At 37.0% G+C, this 17,919-nt stretch overlaps 1 protein-coding gene across 7 annotated transcripts in view; it reads left to right on the top strand.

The window, feature by feature from the left end:
• The window catches only part of LOC109622511 (uncharacterized), a 112,374-nt gene extending 102,858 nt beyond the window's left edge, over positions 1 to 9,516 (top strand). For all 7 annotated transcript variants that reach the window (XM_062854384.1, XM_062854387.1, XM_062854385.1 and 4 more), the window contains 2 exons: positions 8,699 to 8,980; positions 9,046 to 9,516. In XM_062854384.1, the coding sequence (XP_062710368.1) occupies positions 8,699 to 8,980; positions 9,046 to 9,424 (661 nt within the window). In that variant the 3' untranslated portion in view covers positions 9,425 to 9,516. The remainder of the gene's footprint in view (positions 1 to 8,698; positions 8,981 to 9,045) is intronic.
• The last annotated feature ends 8,403 nt before the right edge of the window (positions 9,517 to 17,919 follow it).

Raw genomic sequence — 17,919 nt, 5'->3', positions numbered from 1 at the left:
AGTCATTGACATCTGAGAGTAGACTGACGTAGGAATCATCACGATCATTCTGTAATAAACCATCAACCTGATGATACGTGTTGTTACTTCCGCACTATAGGGGTGCCAGTTTCAGAAGCTTCGAGTTTGCTTTTTTTTGTTAAAGGAATACCGATCTACCCTCAATTTCCTAGTTTAATAATATACTGCGGCGCGGGAAGAACTAACCCTGACTATACCGTTAATTTAATCGCAATCATAAACAGATGTGCACGACTGCGGCAAATCATGTTGAGGACATCAACGCATTATTCTTGAGCTAAATTACAAACTTTTTGTAAAAGACACCAAATTTAAATCAATCCTGAGTCGCGTTGTCAAGCTTCACAAACATATATCTGGTAAATGAATTGCTGTATGAAACTGAAATTTTCACTTTCGTGAAACTTTGATTAGTAATCAGTGTCGAAATTTCAACTTCTAACAGCATTCTGTAAGCAAGAAACATGTTTTCGGAAGTTCCAAAACTCGACCGGATAATCGAGTTTTTTTTTGTTGACGGCAAAACATTCTTTCGGCAATTCCTCAGGGAATATTCCCGGCAATTTATTTGAAAATTGTATTACCATTTGTACGCCAATTTAGATACATTTTGAAATTTTTATCAGTAATTTCTTTGGAATTGGATAATTTTTTTTGCATTTTCATTGGACTCCCTTCGGCAATTTCTTTGAGAATTTCTTCGGTAATACGTTTAGATTTTTTTTAAATTTTAATTAAATTATTTTTTTTATTTTAATTAACTACAAAATAACTATCGGCACATCTTTTGACAATTTCATCGGTAATTACCATGAAAACTTCTGCGGCAATCCCTTAAGAAGTTTGTTTGGCGTTTTTTTTTTAATTCCATCAACAAATTATTCGGAATTTTTTAGTAGTCTCTCAAACATTATCAATTACGTCAGCAGTTTTTTTTTTGGTAATTCATTCGACAATGACTCTAACAACTTCCTCGCGAATTATTTTGCAAATATATTCGGAAATTCCATCTATTTTTTTTTCGAGAATTTCGTCGGAACTTTTTTAATGTGCTATTCAGTTTTACTTCGGTATTTTCTTCAAGATTTCTTCAGTAATTATTTAAGGAATTCATACAGCCGATTCTTTCAGAAAACATTCGCCAATTCCAATGTTACTTATTTCGAGTATTTTTTTTGGAATTTCATTAACAATTCCTTTGAAAAAAAAATCTTTCAGTCCATACAACTGTTATTTCCAGTTAATTTTTGTTTGCGCTTAATCTATTGCAAATCTAGCAGAATTTTTAGGTCGTTCTCACCAAAAAAACTACCATTGAGTGTTTTTTTTATTCCTCTTCCCCAAATAAAATATTGTATTCCAGAAATTACTTCATCGATTTCACCAAGCATTTTTTTTAGATTTTTTTGCTAGGTTGCCATCAGAAAATCTTTCAATCTTTCAAAAAATATTTCAGAAATTTTCTCAAGGGATTTCTTTGAAAAATTCTTTAAGAATTACTTTAAAAAAATTCTCAGAAACTCATTTAGGGATCCTTAAAAAAATAAATTCTTCTCCAGCTTTTCTTGAAATTTCGGAGTTTCTAAATTCCATCAGAAATTCTTCCAAGGAGTCTTTCAGGCAGTTATCTAGGAGTTTATTCAGAAATTAGTCATAGGAATTGTCCCGATATCTTTCCAAGAATTTTATTGAATAATCTTCCACAATTTCTTCAGAGTTCCAAAGTTTTCTTTGGAATTCTTATGGCTATTCCTGCAAAAGTATCTTTAAGGATTAGGTACCTAGAAACTCTTCAATAGATTTTTGCAGTAATTCCTCCATAAACTCCTATGGAAAACCCTGCAGAGATTCCGTAAGAAATCCAAAGAATTCCGTCAGAAATTCTTCCAGGTTTTTTTTTTAGAAAATCTTCTACAGCTTTCTTTACGAATTCCACTAAGGACTGTTCAATTTATAAAACGGACAACTTTACAAGGTTATAAAAAGAAGACGCGTTGTTCAAATTTAACCACCCTTGCATCGTTGTTCAGTACATCATTTTTCATTATAGTAATGATTTTTGAATCGAATAAAAATAGTTTTAATTCATAGAAAATCGGCCAGGTGATAAATGCGGTGGATTTTACGATTCCTGAAAATTGAAAATATATATAAAATTACTGTTCACATATGGTATATCGTTTTTAATATCAGATAAGTAGGTGCCATGCTGCAGCAGCATGAGTAATATACATTCTGGTTAAGTTTAAACTCAATTGGAAAATTAGTTGTTGAAATATTAAAGTCTCAAGTGAGATTCGATTTTTTGATTAAAATTCAATTGTAAAGCAAAAAGGACATGAAAATATTCAATAAACATTTTTTTATGCATCCAGTCGAAAGTAGGAATGATGTGGATTCAAATGCAGAAAACTGATTCTTAATAGCATTGCTGGTTTGGTTACTGTGCGCCATTACAGGCACAGTAATCAAAACAGTTTCGTTCTTTGAAGGTTCTTCCAAATAACAATGCAGCCTAATGCAAATTTTACATAACATTGATGTTGGAAACAATTTTTTTTTCATCCGATTGTTATTAAATAAGGTGTACAATAACATAGGATCAACTTTGTTGAAAATAAATAATAACAAGATTCGCTAGAGTCAAAAATTTGCATCGATGGAGCAAAAAGAATGCAATTTTTTTACAATGACCATCTTTATGGAATATTTGTTTTATGAAGAATGCAATTAAAGTATTTTTTTCTTCAGCATCATTCAGAAAACACTAACACTTCTACTACTCTGGACAAATTTTCAGCCGAATCCGTTGTGCTATTGCATCACAGGGCTTAAATAAAGATTTTTTAATAATTTCTTTGTAAGCAAGGCAACTCACTTTATCAAGCTGAAGGCTGGCTTGGTCCATTATTACTGACCAACTATTGAGCTTTACCTTTAGTAGAATAGTATAAGATTCCAATACATTAAAAACTTCATGAAAATATGCATGTTTAGTATGTGGAAAAATATGTCGAATTTTGAGAAATGGGTTTTTATTGAAGTTTTACGAAAACCGCTACAGATACACAATAAAGAACATATTGCTCAATGTTATATTTTTCCTACAATTGAGAACAGCTATAGAAAGGTATGCAAAAAACTGGTAATGATTTTATTGAAAAATAAAAAAGATATCGCACAAGCAAGTTGTCCGTTTTATAAATTGAACAGTCCTTAAAGTATCCTTCTGAAAGTCAGCTATAGATTAAAAAAAAAACTATCACATCGCTTAGAAAGTCTTCCATTCCGAAATTCTTCCATGCTTACTAAGCATTGTTCCACATATTTCTGCTAGAATTCCGCTAACAAATTTTTCATGAATTTCGTAATAAACTCTACCAGAAAACCGTAAATTTTAAATTCAATCAGAATTTCTCCAGATATTCCGTTAGAAAATCCCCAGCCAGCAATTTGATTGCTATATCGAAATTGCAACTGTTATAGTCACACATATATAGCACCAAAGAAATCGTATTCAATGCACGAAACAGGCATATACATACTAAAGTGGAGGCCATATCGAAACATATATACGATTACTGCGATTCCATCCAACATAATTTACGATTTCTCGAAAAATTTCTACGATTTCACCGATTTTATCCGTCTATATATACGATTATGCATGATCTTATTACGATTGAGAGTACCAATATACGACTCAAGATTTTCAGATAAAAAAAACCAGATGGTATTCAGTGGGAGTCGAACTTAGGTCCTTTGATTGATAACTGCGCGTTATCTCTATTGGCTATATTGCCAAGTTGAAAATAGAGAGTTCAAAGTGAATGGCATGAAACGAATAAAAATTAGCAGGATACGGTGCGAGACTTGTGGTGGGAGCGTTGTTGTTGTGCATTGAGTGGCACCAAAAGTGGTGCCGTGCAAGAGGCCCAGAATTAACATCGATGTTGGAATCTATTCATCACTTATTGTAAGTCACCTGCTAGTATGAAAACCTATATATTTGGTTGAAATTATTGCTACCATGGTTGGAATGTGTCAACAACAACAAAAATACAAATTTGTGATGAATACCATTTTTTTCTTTTTTCCATCATGCAAATATGTAAACAAAACCATTTACGATTTCCGAGATTAAAATTCGACTATTGAAAGTGCAGTAACAATCATATGCGACTGTAAAAATGAATATACGATTTCTACGATTTCATTCATGTCGTATACGACGCAAGTGTGACGCAAACGATCAATATACAACATTGTTAAAGTTGTATACGATTTCACCGATTTTCATCATACCTTTAGGTAGCAAGCTCGATTTAGCAGATTCATATACGATGTGAAGCGACGATTTCCACGATTCAAAGAAATCGTATATACGATGCTAGCGAACTTGCAGCTTGACACTAAGAATGTATGTTTTTTTCACGATTCTATCCGATTCTGTGCGATCCTACCGATAGTATCTCGCACCTTTTATGATCGGAGACGACTATATGAAACAAAATCGCAATTGAAATTTAATTTGGCATGAAATGCGGTTCTACGCAATCATTGTCAACAAATATACATATTATTATACAATTCTGATTCTATATATCAAAATATACGATTTTTCCCACACAATGATTTACGATATGTGGTTGACTGGGTCTGCCTTTGATTCCAAAATGTCTGTAATGGTTTCTTTTGAAAGCTCTTCATGGATTCCTTCGAAACTTCCTCCAGGGATTTCTTCATAAAAACACAGAGAACAGACGTCCAAACTCAAGCAGTGCGGTTGTGTAAAGCATTGAAACGGTTGTTTTGAAATAACTGGGAAAGTGGCCATTACGCGGCGCTGACACATTACGAATAGGGGTACAAATTTGGCATTGCTTTGCTTTTGGCGCTAGTGTTTCCAGGTGTGCAGCCCAGTATAGTTCCACCGAGGAAATGTGTTGGTTTTATTAGGAAAACAATAATTGTATTGTTGCTCAACTCATTTCTAATTGAAATTGGTGAAACTAATTATCAATGGGTTTCTCAAAATTTATTGTTGAATTAGTGAAATAATCATGAACATCTTGTTATTTGAGCAAATACAGCACAGTCTCTGAGTAGGAAAATTAAAGGTGCGCTAGTGAAATATTTCCATGGGATCACGCTACGGCTCTGTTACTGCTTTGGAATCTTTTTCGGCAAATTCCTTATAGAAATCCCTCAGGAATTTCTTTGAAAAAATCTTCGGTAATTATTTCAGAATTATTTCGAACATCCCTTCAGAATTTGCTTGAAAATTCCTTCGGCAATTCCTTTTGGAACTCATTCTAAAATTCCATCAGAAATTTCTTTGATGATTTTGCCAATAATTCCTTTAAGAATTTCGCCGGCATGGTATTTGGAAAATTGTTCGGTAATTTCTTAGAAAAAAACCCAAGCAATTCTTTGAAAACTTTTTTCAAAAATTTTTTAGCATATTTTTTGAGAACCCCTTTGAAAAAAAAATGTTTTTATTACTTGTGGCAAGTTTCATGGAAATTTTCTTCGGAAAGCTTCCATAGTTTCTTCAAGGATGCCTTTAATAGTTCTTCTAAGAGTTCCTAATATATTCCCAAAAAAATTCTGGATAAATTGCAATCAAAATTACCTAAGAAGTTTCTAAAACAGTTGCCAATTGTTTGGAAACTTCTTATTTAATTTTGAAGGAAATGTATCCTGCAATTTCTCTGGGAATTTTTCAGGATTTTTTTGGATTTTTAATGGTTTTTTTTGAGAATCTTTTTGAGTTTTTCTTTGCAAATTGATTCGGCAACACCATTCCGCAACATCACAATTTCGTTGTAAATTATGAATTTTTGAATTTCCAAAGGAACTATCAGAGAATTTGCAAAGGAATGGCCGAAGAGATTCGCAAAGAAATAGCCGAAAAATCCCCAAATAATATACAAAAGAAATTGTGAAATGAGTTCCCATGGAATTATAAAAATAATTGTTTGCGAAACTTCCAAATTTACTGCCAAGGGAATTTTCAGAGGAATTACCGAAAAAGCTTCCAATGAAATTGCCGAAGATCTGAAAGGCATTACTGTAAGATTTTGCACATAAATAATAAAAGGAATTCTCAAAGAAAGTGCTGAACACCGAAGTAATTCACAAAGGAATCGCCGAAAAAATTATCGATGATGCAGCCAAAGGAATTCCTTAAGAAATTTCTGAATTAATTAAAAAAAAATCAATGTAGAATAAAATTATAGACATATTGCCGAGGCAATTTTCGGAAGCAATATTTATAAATACACTGAAATCATAAATAACAACAAAAGAAATTGCCATCGAATTGCCAAAGAAGTTTGCAAAGAAACTGAAAAAGGAATTGTGGAAGGAAATTTAGATGAGTTGCCATTGAAATTTCAGAAGAAATTTCCAATGAAATTGCTGATCAAAAAACCAAGCTCGTCGCATACAGCGCGAGCGTGGTGCAGTTTTTGGGTCAATGGTTAAATTAAAATTAATCACCCAAACCACTGCCAGAATCGAAAAACTGAAACACATTTCATATAGCATCTTAGGATAATCCTATTTGAAGGGTCTTGAACTAATTAATCAGAAAAACCATATTTTTAGTGCTTAAATTATAGAATATAAGTCCAAAACGCTAATATACGTAAAATTATAAATGAAGTCATTGCGTTTGTAGCTTTAGTTTTGTTTAAATGCGCCATCAATAAATACTGGAAATATCGTGTGAAGTTTTAATTTCATATCAACGAATATCAAGGCTAATATCAAGGCAAAATTCTAGGGGGTGCCCCTGGAACCCCCCTAGCTACGCCAATGCAGGAACTTTTGAATGAACTCCTAAGAAGCTCCTGGACATATTCCTGTGTAACTGAGAAATTCCTGAGCAAATCACTGCACTGATGGACTTCTTTTACAAATTAGAAAAGAATGAAGGAAGAAAGGAATGCAGATTTTTTGAAGAAACCGCTAGAAGAACTTATTAGAGGAGCTTTGAAAGAACTTCTGAAACAAGCCTTTGAAGGAATCTTAAGAGAAATTCCCAATGGGTTTTCTGAACAAATCCTAGAAGAATTTTTGAATAATTCCTGGTGAAGTTGCCTATGGGAATTCTTGGAGAATTTTTGTGGGAATATTTGAAGGTTGCCGTGGAACAATTCCCTAACGTTTCCCTGAAGGAATTTCTGAAGAAACCGATAAGTTTCTGAAAAAAACCTTGGTAAATTTTAAGACGGGACCCATGAAGCAATTGTGGAAGGAATCCACAGCAGAGTGCTAGAAGGAATCCTTGAACAAATTTATAGAGCAATCTTATAAAAAAATTTGAAGGGATCTCCAGGGAAATGTCCTAAAGAATCCCTGGAAGAATTTCTGAAGGGAATTTTGGAAGAATTATGGCTTATTTTCTAAAGAAACCCTTAAGTGTATTTTCTTGACGTATTCTGAAGTTTTGATTATCTGTAGATACCGCTGAAAGCATTTCTGAATCCTTACATGATTTCCTGGACGAATTTCTGAGGTAATCCATGGGAGTGTTTCTAGAGGAATTCTTTGACAAATTTCTGGAGGATCCTCTAAAGGAAAATCTAGAGGAATTTTTGCAGCATGGACGATGTTCTAAATGCATTTTCACAAGAAAACCGTGAAAGCCTTCCTGGATTTAATTTCAAGAGGATGTTCTAAAGGAATCCATGCAGCAATTTTCTATGAAGTTTGCAGTCACAGATCCAACCCCGAGGATCGAAACGTTGGCGGTGAATTAAAAGAATTAACCCTCGAGCGATCGCGCTGTTGTATTTTGTACAACACGTTGAAAAAAATCTCGGTTTTAGTACTCAGCAATAGCGTGGTGCTGACGGTGGTGGTCAACCGCGCGAGTTACGGAAGGTTAACGCTTATTTCTGTGAGTGCAAGCCGAAACCTCTAGAAGTCCCAGCAAAATCAGTTATCCAATTAACTTCTGAAGTAAACTTAAAAAAATGAGAAATTTTAAAGAAAAAAAAAAAGATTTACTAGAGGATTCTCAGTAAGTATTATCAGAGAAATCTCACCGATGAAATATTTGGCTGAATTTCTTAGAAATTGTATGGAAGACCATCCGAAGGAAAAGCTGGGAAAAAAATCTGAAGATTTTTTACAGAAGTCCATGGTGGAATTTGGAAAGTGTGCCAAATGAATCCTTTGATACGTATCTGGAGAAATTTCACGGAGAATTACTGAAGCAATATCTGAAGGATTACTGAAGAAATCCATGCAGACATTTTTGAAGCAATCTATCTTCTAGCAGGAATTCATTTCGAAATTTGTCCAGAAATATTTCCTAGAAATATCCACAGAAATTCTTTTTAACATTTCTCATGCATACTTTCTGGGACCCGTGTGAGGTTATGTGTATTATAATTGTTTGGCCTAGCAGACCCAAGGGGAATGAATATTTTAGACGTTTCGGTCCGTTTTGAATCATTTTTAAGGATTCAATAATAAGGGGTTTTTGTTCCTTAACCCTTGAAAAAGTTCCAAAACAAAACGCAACGTCAGGAAAAAATAAAAAGCTAGCATTTTCCATTCCCCCTTAGACTGTGGGGCTAAAGGCCAGGTGTTTGTAGAATAAATTCCATATGTCCAAACTGAATATAATTAATCTAGCATTTTTTTCAATGTCATTTTTCAGATCCGGCCAGGTGTTCGTGGTGGCCAACTATGACCCCCCGGGAAACTACATCGGTAGCTTTGCGAAGAATGTGCCACCACCGGGAGGCTTCGAGATACCAAAGATAATCGTGGATAAACCGACGGCGGCCGGTGCTGAGAATGGCAAGACCACGGCCACCAAGGTGGAGAAACATGTCCGGATAGTGGACGAAAACGATCCGGATCAGTTCGATGAGTTTTCGCAGGCAATGCTCCGACATCACAATGAACATCGTCGCCGGCATGGCGCTCCCGATCTAGTGTAAGGGTGAAATTAGGGCTTTTTTTCGATCCGGATTTTGTACTAACGCAATCCTTTAATTTTAGTTTGCACAAGGAACTGGTCCGGGATGCGCAACAGTGGGCGGAAATTCTGGCGCGGGACGATCGGTTCACCTACCGGCAGAATTCCAAGTACGGCGAGAATCTGTATTGTCTGTGGTCGTCGGATAGACACGCCAAGCCGAGCGCCAAAGACGTCTGCCGGTCTTGGTACGAGGAGGTAAAACAGTACGCCTTCAACCAGGAACCTCGGGGAGTGATCAAGGGTGGTCAGTTCACCCAGATGGTCTGGAAGGGCACCAAAGAGCTCGGCGTGGGCGTTGGACAAACGCGGAGCGGAAAAGTCATAGTGGTTTGCACGTATTATCCGAGGGGTAACGTTTTGGGACAGTTCATGGCGAACGTTCAAAAACGGTGCATTTAGAGTGCATATTTACAGAATAACTTTCCCATTTTGAACATACGCTTAGTTAGATACACTGCAACGCAGCATTCAGGTCTCGATTGAAGCCTTCGAACATAGGGTATTTGTGCCTATCTTAGTCTCATTAAGGATGTGCAACATGAAAAATCACTCACAGCGCAATGTATACGCTTCAAACTTAATGATACAAACCTTTAACACACGTGCTCACTTCCACTGTTGATCTTACGATGCACTAGAGTGGGATTTACCTTCAATATTTGATTTAATTGCGATCACAAATCGCGAGCCACTCGCACCTATCTTCAGCACACCGTAAAATTTTCATCTCATCGCGGTCCACCGGGTGGCCCCTTATTCATCTCAACAGTATTTACAGCAAATCCACAACCACTCTCACATTTTCTCATCGTAGAGCATTCTGCACTCACCCACTAACGCACTCCCTTTCCCTAGCAGGTGACAGTTTCATTGTGATTGTTTTTCTCTCTCGCAAAGGAGAAGTCATAACAATGTGCGGCGCGACGAATCGTCTATGCTCGCTCCCCACATTTTGCACTCGCATACATTCACAGCTGATTGGCAAATCAGTGCTGCCGAACTGGATGATAGTTCGTAAAGCTTGAGCGGTAGCAGCATATTTAGATGAAAACCAAACCAAATATTTTGAAAGAAATGGCGTTGGAAAATGAAATTATTGATCGATTTGCGTAGAAGTTCGATTACCAAGATGTTAAACCAAGAAACGACCATATTCTGATTGAAAAAACATCGTATTTGTAGTGACCAAATCTCATTCAATTAACTACTTGTTTCTTGATGTCTGGCACCGCTGTGATGCTTGCTTTGGTGCTTCGGCAGAGATGTGCGCCGCGGTTAAAACATCATTTTTGGTCGTCGGCGGCGGCGGCGTTAAAAATGAGAATTCAATATTTCGCTCTTTTACATCTCATATAGCGAAACATTTTAACAAACTATACTTTGCATATGAGAATGTAAATACACTAAAACCTCAATTTATGCATGTTATTTTAATGCACTTTTTAATTTATGCACCTTTTTTATGACCTGCATAAATTAAGGGAAAGCTACTCAGAACCAATATTGTGCATAAGAATATTTAATAATGACGGTAACTATTGCAACGGCGGCTAAAGGGTGTTTATAAGGATGAGCAAATGGAAGTCACAGGGGAGTTTCAGGGGGTTCCCAGGGGTTTCCGCGAGATACCAGGAGATCTCCGGGGGGTTTTCGGGGGTCTGAGGGGATTTTCGAAAGCATTGCAGAGAGTTTCAGAGGATTTTCGACGGGGTTTGGAGGCGTTACTGGTACGTTTTCGGGGGTTTCCGAGGATATCACGTGCGTTAAACGGGTGCAAGTGGGTCTTAGATGGATTCGGAGGCGTTAGGCAGGCGTTTTTGGGGGTTCAGATGCGTTACATTGGGTCCGAGGGGATTTTAGAGGGATTTTGGAGGCATTTCAGGAAGTTTCAGAGCATTTTTGGCGGGATTCAGAGGCCTTATGGAGGCGTTTTCGGGGGTTTCGGAGCGTCGCAGGTGCGTTACATGGGGTACGAGGCGGTTTAAGGGGAATTTTGGAGCCATTTCAGGAAGTTTCAGAGCATTTTCGGCGGGATTCAGAGGCGTTACGGAAGCGTTTTTTTTTATGCACAAATTTCCCTCATTTTATGCTTTTTTTAATTTATGCACCCCCAGCCATGTGCATAAATTGAGGTTTTAGTGTAGTAACTTGTAATTGCGCACTCGTATATAGTGCGGCAGACAATTAAACGTTCCATAATAAATAAAAAAATCTATAAGGCGCAGTCCACAAATTACGTAACGCTCTTGGGGGAGGGGGGTAGTATGACCAAGCGTTACGGCCCATACAAAAATTTTTGGATTTCCATACAAAAAAGCGTTACGGAGGGGGAGGGGGGGGGGGGTCGCAAAAATATAAATTTTAGCGTTACGTAATAAATGGATGCTGCCTAAATAATTCTTAAGTTATGGCATGAATTGAATTATTAGAACCTGAATTCTTCAGATTTCATTACATCGGAGAGAATTGGGTTGATTTTGAAATTCCTCACATTTTGTATGTATGTAATGAAAAATTGACCCCCTCAATTATAAACGAACGTCGTTATGACGTCACGCGGGGAAAATCATGCATGCTGTCATTGCATGCTTTATACACCTTGTGTGAAGAATATGATATTTGCTAGGATTTTTATATGATGATATATAAGTGACTAAAAAGTAACTAAAATCTCAACAGGATCATTGAACGAAATATTTTGTTTATTCGGCAATGAATGACATGCATTCATTTTGGGAGCGTTTAAACTTAAATCGATTATTTTCTGAAGATTATTGGGGAAATTCTAAGTTCGGCGGCGTGGTGAGTTTTAAGCTGGCGGCGTGCTAGAAAATCAAAACATCCGGCGGCGTGAAGTAATAAATCTCGACGGCGCACATCTCTAGTCCTTGAGACAAAATGAGATGAATATAGGTACTAGGCCGAAGAAGGGGGCTTTTACCCTACTATTCCTTCCCCCAAACGTTTGTACATGTACATCACTTACAATTACACGCACATAACGAACAAATTCACACCAACCTGAGACAAGTTGCCTTCACTCATAGAAAAAAACTCCTCGTTTGTACCGACAAAAGCTAAATGCTGCATACAAGCTGGCACATGCGCCTTCGTATTTTACCGTAGCATTTTTAAACCGCAGCGAAAAAGTTTCAGCTATCCTGAAATCACCATAATCCGTCGAAAGCTTCACATACGGTAAAATGCCAAGCACATCTTTTTTCAGTGTACCTAAAATTTCGTAAAGTTTACATCTCGACCAGACTTAATAAGCGCTTCGCGTTTGAATGGTAATAATTTTATATTGATGAATTTGATCCACTTAAATACTTAACTTAAAGAGCATACATACAAATAAGTGTTAGTTCGTAACATTCTTGGCCATGGTTACCAGTTTATATTTATTGAAAACAAAAAAACGCATACGATGACGTAGCACTTGATTCGCCATACATTTTGTGTCATTACATACCTACATACAAATTCGTGTAAAATTTGAATAAAGATACGTACCTTATGATTAAAGTGTTTCATTGGGGGTTTGTATTTTGGGTGCAATCACCTTTGGCTAATTTATACGTACAGGTCGAACTCGATTATCCGGAGTCGGGTTATGAAGCTTTGTAAGCATATATCTCGGAAACGAGTTGCTGTATAAAGCTGAAATTTTGACATTTTGTCAAGCTAACTTTGGTTAGTATCCAGTAAAAATTTCAGCTTTGTACATCATTTCGTTTGCCTGATAAATTGGGATGCTTCAGAACCTGACTCTGGATAATCGAGGCTGATCTGTACTAACTTTAAAGACTAAACATTATATTCTATAAGCATTTTTTTAACTCTTCAACAGTAACCCTATTGTTTTTTGTACAATACGTTGAAAACCCAACTAACAATCGCCAGCCGCAAACAAGCATGCATGCTGAGTTGTTGTTTTATAATAGTAATTATAGCTAAACTAAAATTATGTTGTACACATTACTGTACAAATGCTATTTCAATGGAAAAAGTAGCCAATGTTCAACTTTTCGTATTGGTATTCACAAAGACAATGTAAAACACTTTTCTAGCCTTCCAATGAGTGTAATCAGTTTCGTACCTTTTAATTCCGCCCTATGTTGCTTATCCTTTGACAGATACGCGTATTTCGACTACCACTTGTAATCTTCCTCAGTGTCAGTATATCAGTGGATAACTGACACTGAGGAAGATTACAAGTATTAGTCGAAATACGCGTATCTGTCCAAGGATAAGCAACATAGGGCGGAATTAAAAGGTACGAAACTGATTACACTCATTCGAAGAGGGTATTCTGCTTAGAGGGTTCGAAAAGTCGGTACAAGACTTTTCTAGCGTTTAATAAGATTTTTTTCGGCTCGCAGTACTTCCTTTACAACATAGTTTAACAAGACTTTTTTCTGCTTCTTGTTAAGTTCATATACAAATTAGGACATGTATCTGTATAATGTGTTTTTCACAAGTCAAATAAGCGCTGTCGTTTCATCACATTTCGACTCAAAGTACATGATGAAAAACACGTATTTTTACTGAACAACAGCTGAATTAATCTGTTGTTCAGTCGTTTACCATAATTTTATGCTAATTCACCACTGCTGAATTGGAGTCGAAGTCTGATCATATTCATGCAATTCATTATTATTATGCAATTCATCATCTCGAGGATGGCGCAGATAGGAAGGCATACGGCTGGCAATCGACGAGTCTCGAGTTCGAATCTGGATTTAGGTAAATTTAAATGTAGTTATTATTTCACAATATTAGTTCACAGCGTTAAGTTCCAATCATAAACTCTCGTGGAAATTGAAATTTTTTGCATATTTATTATTTTTAATCATTTATGCTAAAGCTAAATAACAGCTGTACTATATAGTTGTAAAACGATTTAACAACAAACAATTCAGTTGGTGTGTTGTGTTGTGCTTGATAGTTTCTCCAAATTTGTGATAACAAAACCCGAACAATGGTTGTGCCTGAAAATTATCCAAATGTTATTCAGCATCGTGCTGAATCAATTCGTCGTAAAGGTGATCGTAAAATGAATGATTGCTGGTTGGGAAAAGCTCGCCTGTTCAGGATTTTTCCTCACTCGTGCATTATTTCTGCTGGAGCTCATAATATTTTTATGGTTAATATCTACAAAGCTTTTGTAAGAAATCTTAGATGAACTCTTTTGGAATTTACGTACTCTTTTTAGAACTAATCCAGAATATTCTTACAGGATTTCCTTCAACGTTTTCTCCAGTGGAACATAGTGGAAACCCGGCCGAAGATTTTTTGAACTCCTGAAGAATTTCCCGTCAAATTGTTTGAAAACGTTTCTGGAGGAATTCCCGGGGAAATTTCTGGAAAAAATTCTGAAGGAATCCCTGGAGGATTCCTGGAGAAATTCTTGTAGTAATTTCTAAACAGATTCCTGGAAAAATTTCTGGAGTTGTCACAATTTCTTAAGAGATTCTTGGAGAAATTCCCGGAAAAATTCCTGGTAAAAATCCAGGAGGATTTCCTGGAGAAAATAAAGGCAGAATTTATAAGCAGAAATCCTTAGAGGATTTCTGGTGAAATTCCTGGAGAATATCTGGAGAAATTCCTGGAGGAATTGCTGTAATAGTTCCTGGGAAAATTCCGGAGGAATGCTGTAAAAGCTTCTAAAGATATTTGTATTGGAATTCCTGGAGTAATTCCTGAAAAAAAATTCTGAAAGAATTCTTAGAGGAATTCCTTGAGGAATTTCTGAAGAAAAAAAATCCTGGAGAAATTTCTGAAGAATTTCTGGAAAATTCCTGCAGGGCTGGCTGTAGGAATTTCTGGAGAAATTCCTGGAGGATTTGTGGTAGCAATTTCTTAAACATACCTGGAGAAATTCCCAGGCAAATTTGTGGAAGAATTCCTGGAAAAAATCCAGAAGGAATTCCTGGAGAAATTCAAGGCAGATTTTCCGAAGAAATCCTTGGAGGATTTCCTGGAGGATTCCTGGAGGAATTGCTGTAAGAGTTCGTGAGGAAATTCTGGAGAAATTGCTGTAAAAGCTTCTAAAGAAATTCGTGGAGGAATTCTTGGAGCAATTCCTGAGAGAATTTCTGAGAGAATTCTTGGAGGAATCTTTGGAGAAAAAAGTCCTGGGGAAATTACTGGAGTTTCTGAAGGAAACTGGTGGATTTCTGGATTTAGAGGAATCCCTGGAGAAATCCTTGAAGGAATCCCTGGAGGAATTTCAGAAAGAATTCCTGGAGCAATCCCTGGAAAAATCCTGGAGGAATTCCTGGAGAAATTCAAGGCAGAATTTCTAAAGAATTCCTTGGAGGATTTCTGGAGAAATTTCTGGAGGAATTGCTGTACGAGTTCCTGTAGAAATTCTGGGAATAATTTCTGAAGAAATCTCTGGAGGATTTCTGGAGAACTTTCCGGAAGAATTGCTGTGGGAGCTTGTAAAGAAATTCGTGGAGGAATCCCTGGAGCAATTTCTGAGATAATTGTTTACCAGAATTCATACAGGAATTTCTGAAGGAATCTTTGAAAAAAAAAAATCTTGGAGAAATTCCTGAAAGAAATCATTGAAGTATTTCTAAAGAAATTCCTGCAGGATTGGCTGTAGGAATTTCTGGAGAAATTCCTGGAGGAATTCCTGGACAAAATCTTGGGGAAATTCCTGGGGTAATTCCAGGAAGAATTCCTGGAGAAATTCATGGAGGATTTCTGGGGAAATTTCTGGAGGAATTCTTGGAGGAATGTCAGGAAGAATTCCTGACGGAATGCCCTGATGATGTCCCTGGAGAAATCCTTGGAGGAATCCCTAGAAAAATCCCTTGAGGAATTTCTAAAGGAATCCCTAGAGGCATCTCTGAAGGTATTCCTGGAGGAAATCCTGGAAGAACTCCTCGAGGAATACTTGCAGAAATTCCTGGAGGAATGCCTGGAGGAATTCCTGTAGGTGTTCCTATAGGAATACCTGAAGGAAGGAAGAATCTCTGGAAGAAATCCTGAAGGAATATCTGGACAAATTTCGGGAGGAGTTTCTGAGGAAATTTCTAAAGGGATCTCTGGAGGATTTCCTGGAAAAATTACTGGAGAAATTGTTGTAGAAATTTTTGGAGGATGTCCTGGAAGAAATCTTAAAATAAAGCCTGATGGAATTCCTGGAGAAATTTCTGGAGGAATGCTGGAGGAATTTATAGAGCAATCCCTAGAGGAACTTATAGAATAATGCATGGAGGAATCTCTGGAGGAATTGCCCGAAAAATTTCGGCATACATTCATGTTGGTAACCTGGAGAAATTCTTGTAGGAACCCCTGTAGGAATTACTGGAGGAATCTGTGGAGGAATCCCTAGATAAATCTCTAGAGGAATTCCTCGAACAATCACTGGAGCAATCCCAAGAGGAATCCCTGGACAAATTTCTGGGGCAATTCCTGGAGGAATGTCTTGAGAAATTCCTGGAGGATTCTCTAGAGATATTCTCGGAGGAATCTCTAGAGGAATTCCTGGAGGAATCTTCGACGAAATTCCTGGAGGAATCTACGAAAGAATTTCAGTATGAATTTCTTGAGAAATTCCGTAAGGAATCACTGGAGGAATTCCAGGTATAATTTCTGAATGAACTCTAGTAGGAATTCCTGAGGAAATTTCAGGAGGAGTATCTGAACGAATCCCTGAAAGAAGTATTAAAGAAATCACAGGAAAAAATCTTGGAGAAATCCCGAAGGCATCCTTAAAAGAGTTCGTTGAGAAACTCCTGGAGGAATCGCTGTAGCAGTTCCTGAAGGAATCCCTGGCGAAATCCCAGGAGGAATCCCGGAAGCAATCCCAAGAAGAATTTGTAAGAAAATCCCTAGACAATAGAACAGATCGGTGAAGTACTAGATTTGTAGTAATGAGCTGAATTTTAGTATGGTGAGAAGGTCAATCCTCTGTTTCTGCAATAAAATAGTGCAAAAAGTGTGGGTATTATGGTTCCTTGCCTAATTTGATGCTGTTTGAGCAAAACTTTGGGCAACAGTGTTGTTGTTTTCTCCATTTCTTGCAACATAAACAATATAGTTATCCAAAGTTTTGCTCAAACAGCATCAAATTAGGCAAGGAATCATAATACCCACTTTTTTGTACCATTTCATTGCAGAAACAGAGAACTGACCTTCTCACCATACTAAAATTCAGCTCATTACTACAAATCTAGTACTACACCGAACGTGCCCCATTCCTGGAGAAAGTGCTGGATTAACTCATGAAGGAGTTCCTGAAAGATTTCCTGGAAGAATTCCTGAAGGAATCCCAAGAAGAGTTCCTGGAGGAATCCTTGGAGGAATTCCTAAAATAATCCCTGGGTTTGTTTCTGAAAGAATCATAGATGGAACTCCTGAAGAAACCCCTTGAGGAATCCCGCAATCAATTCCATGAGGAATTACTTAGGAAATCCCAGGAGGGCTTTTTGAACGAATTCCTGGGAGAATTTCTGTAGGAATTCCTGAAAAAAAAATCTTAAGGAATCCATATCTGCAGTTTATTCTGGAGGAATATTTGAAGGAATCATTGGATGAACTTCTTAAAGATATGTTTAACATAATGTTTGAGGAAATCCTGAATTAAATTTTTAATTAAAAGGTATCCCAAGAGAAATTCCGGAAGAATGTCTGGTGAAATCTGTAGCAATGAATTCCATACTGGTATCACTGAAGGGAAATATGGGAATATTCCCGGATTCGTCGATGCATCCTTGCAGAAGTATCAGTAATAATTTCTGAAGGAATCGTGGGAGGAATTCCTGAAGCATTTCGTGGAACAAGCACTGCTACAATCACTATCGGAACCCCGCAAGGCGTTCATGGAGGAATTTAGGAAGGAGTCATTCTCGGAGAAGTCCTTTGAGGAAGGTTACCTT

Source organism: Aedes albopictus, chromosome 2 (assembly GCF_035046485.1).
Source record: "Aedes albopictus strain Foshan chromosome 2, AalbF5, whole genome shotgun sequence".
NCBI classification, from domain to species: domain Eukaryota; kingdom Metazoa; phylum Arthropoda; class Insecta; order Diptera; family Culicidae; genus Aedes; species Aedes albopictus.
This window is presented reverse-complemented; position numbering and strand designations above follow the sequence as displayed.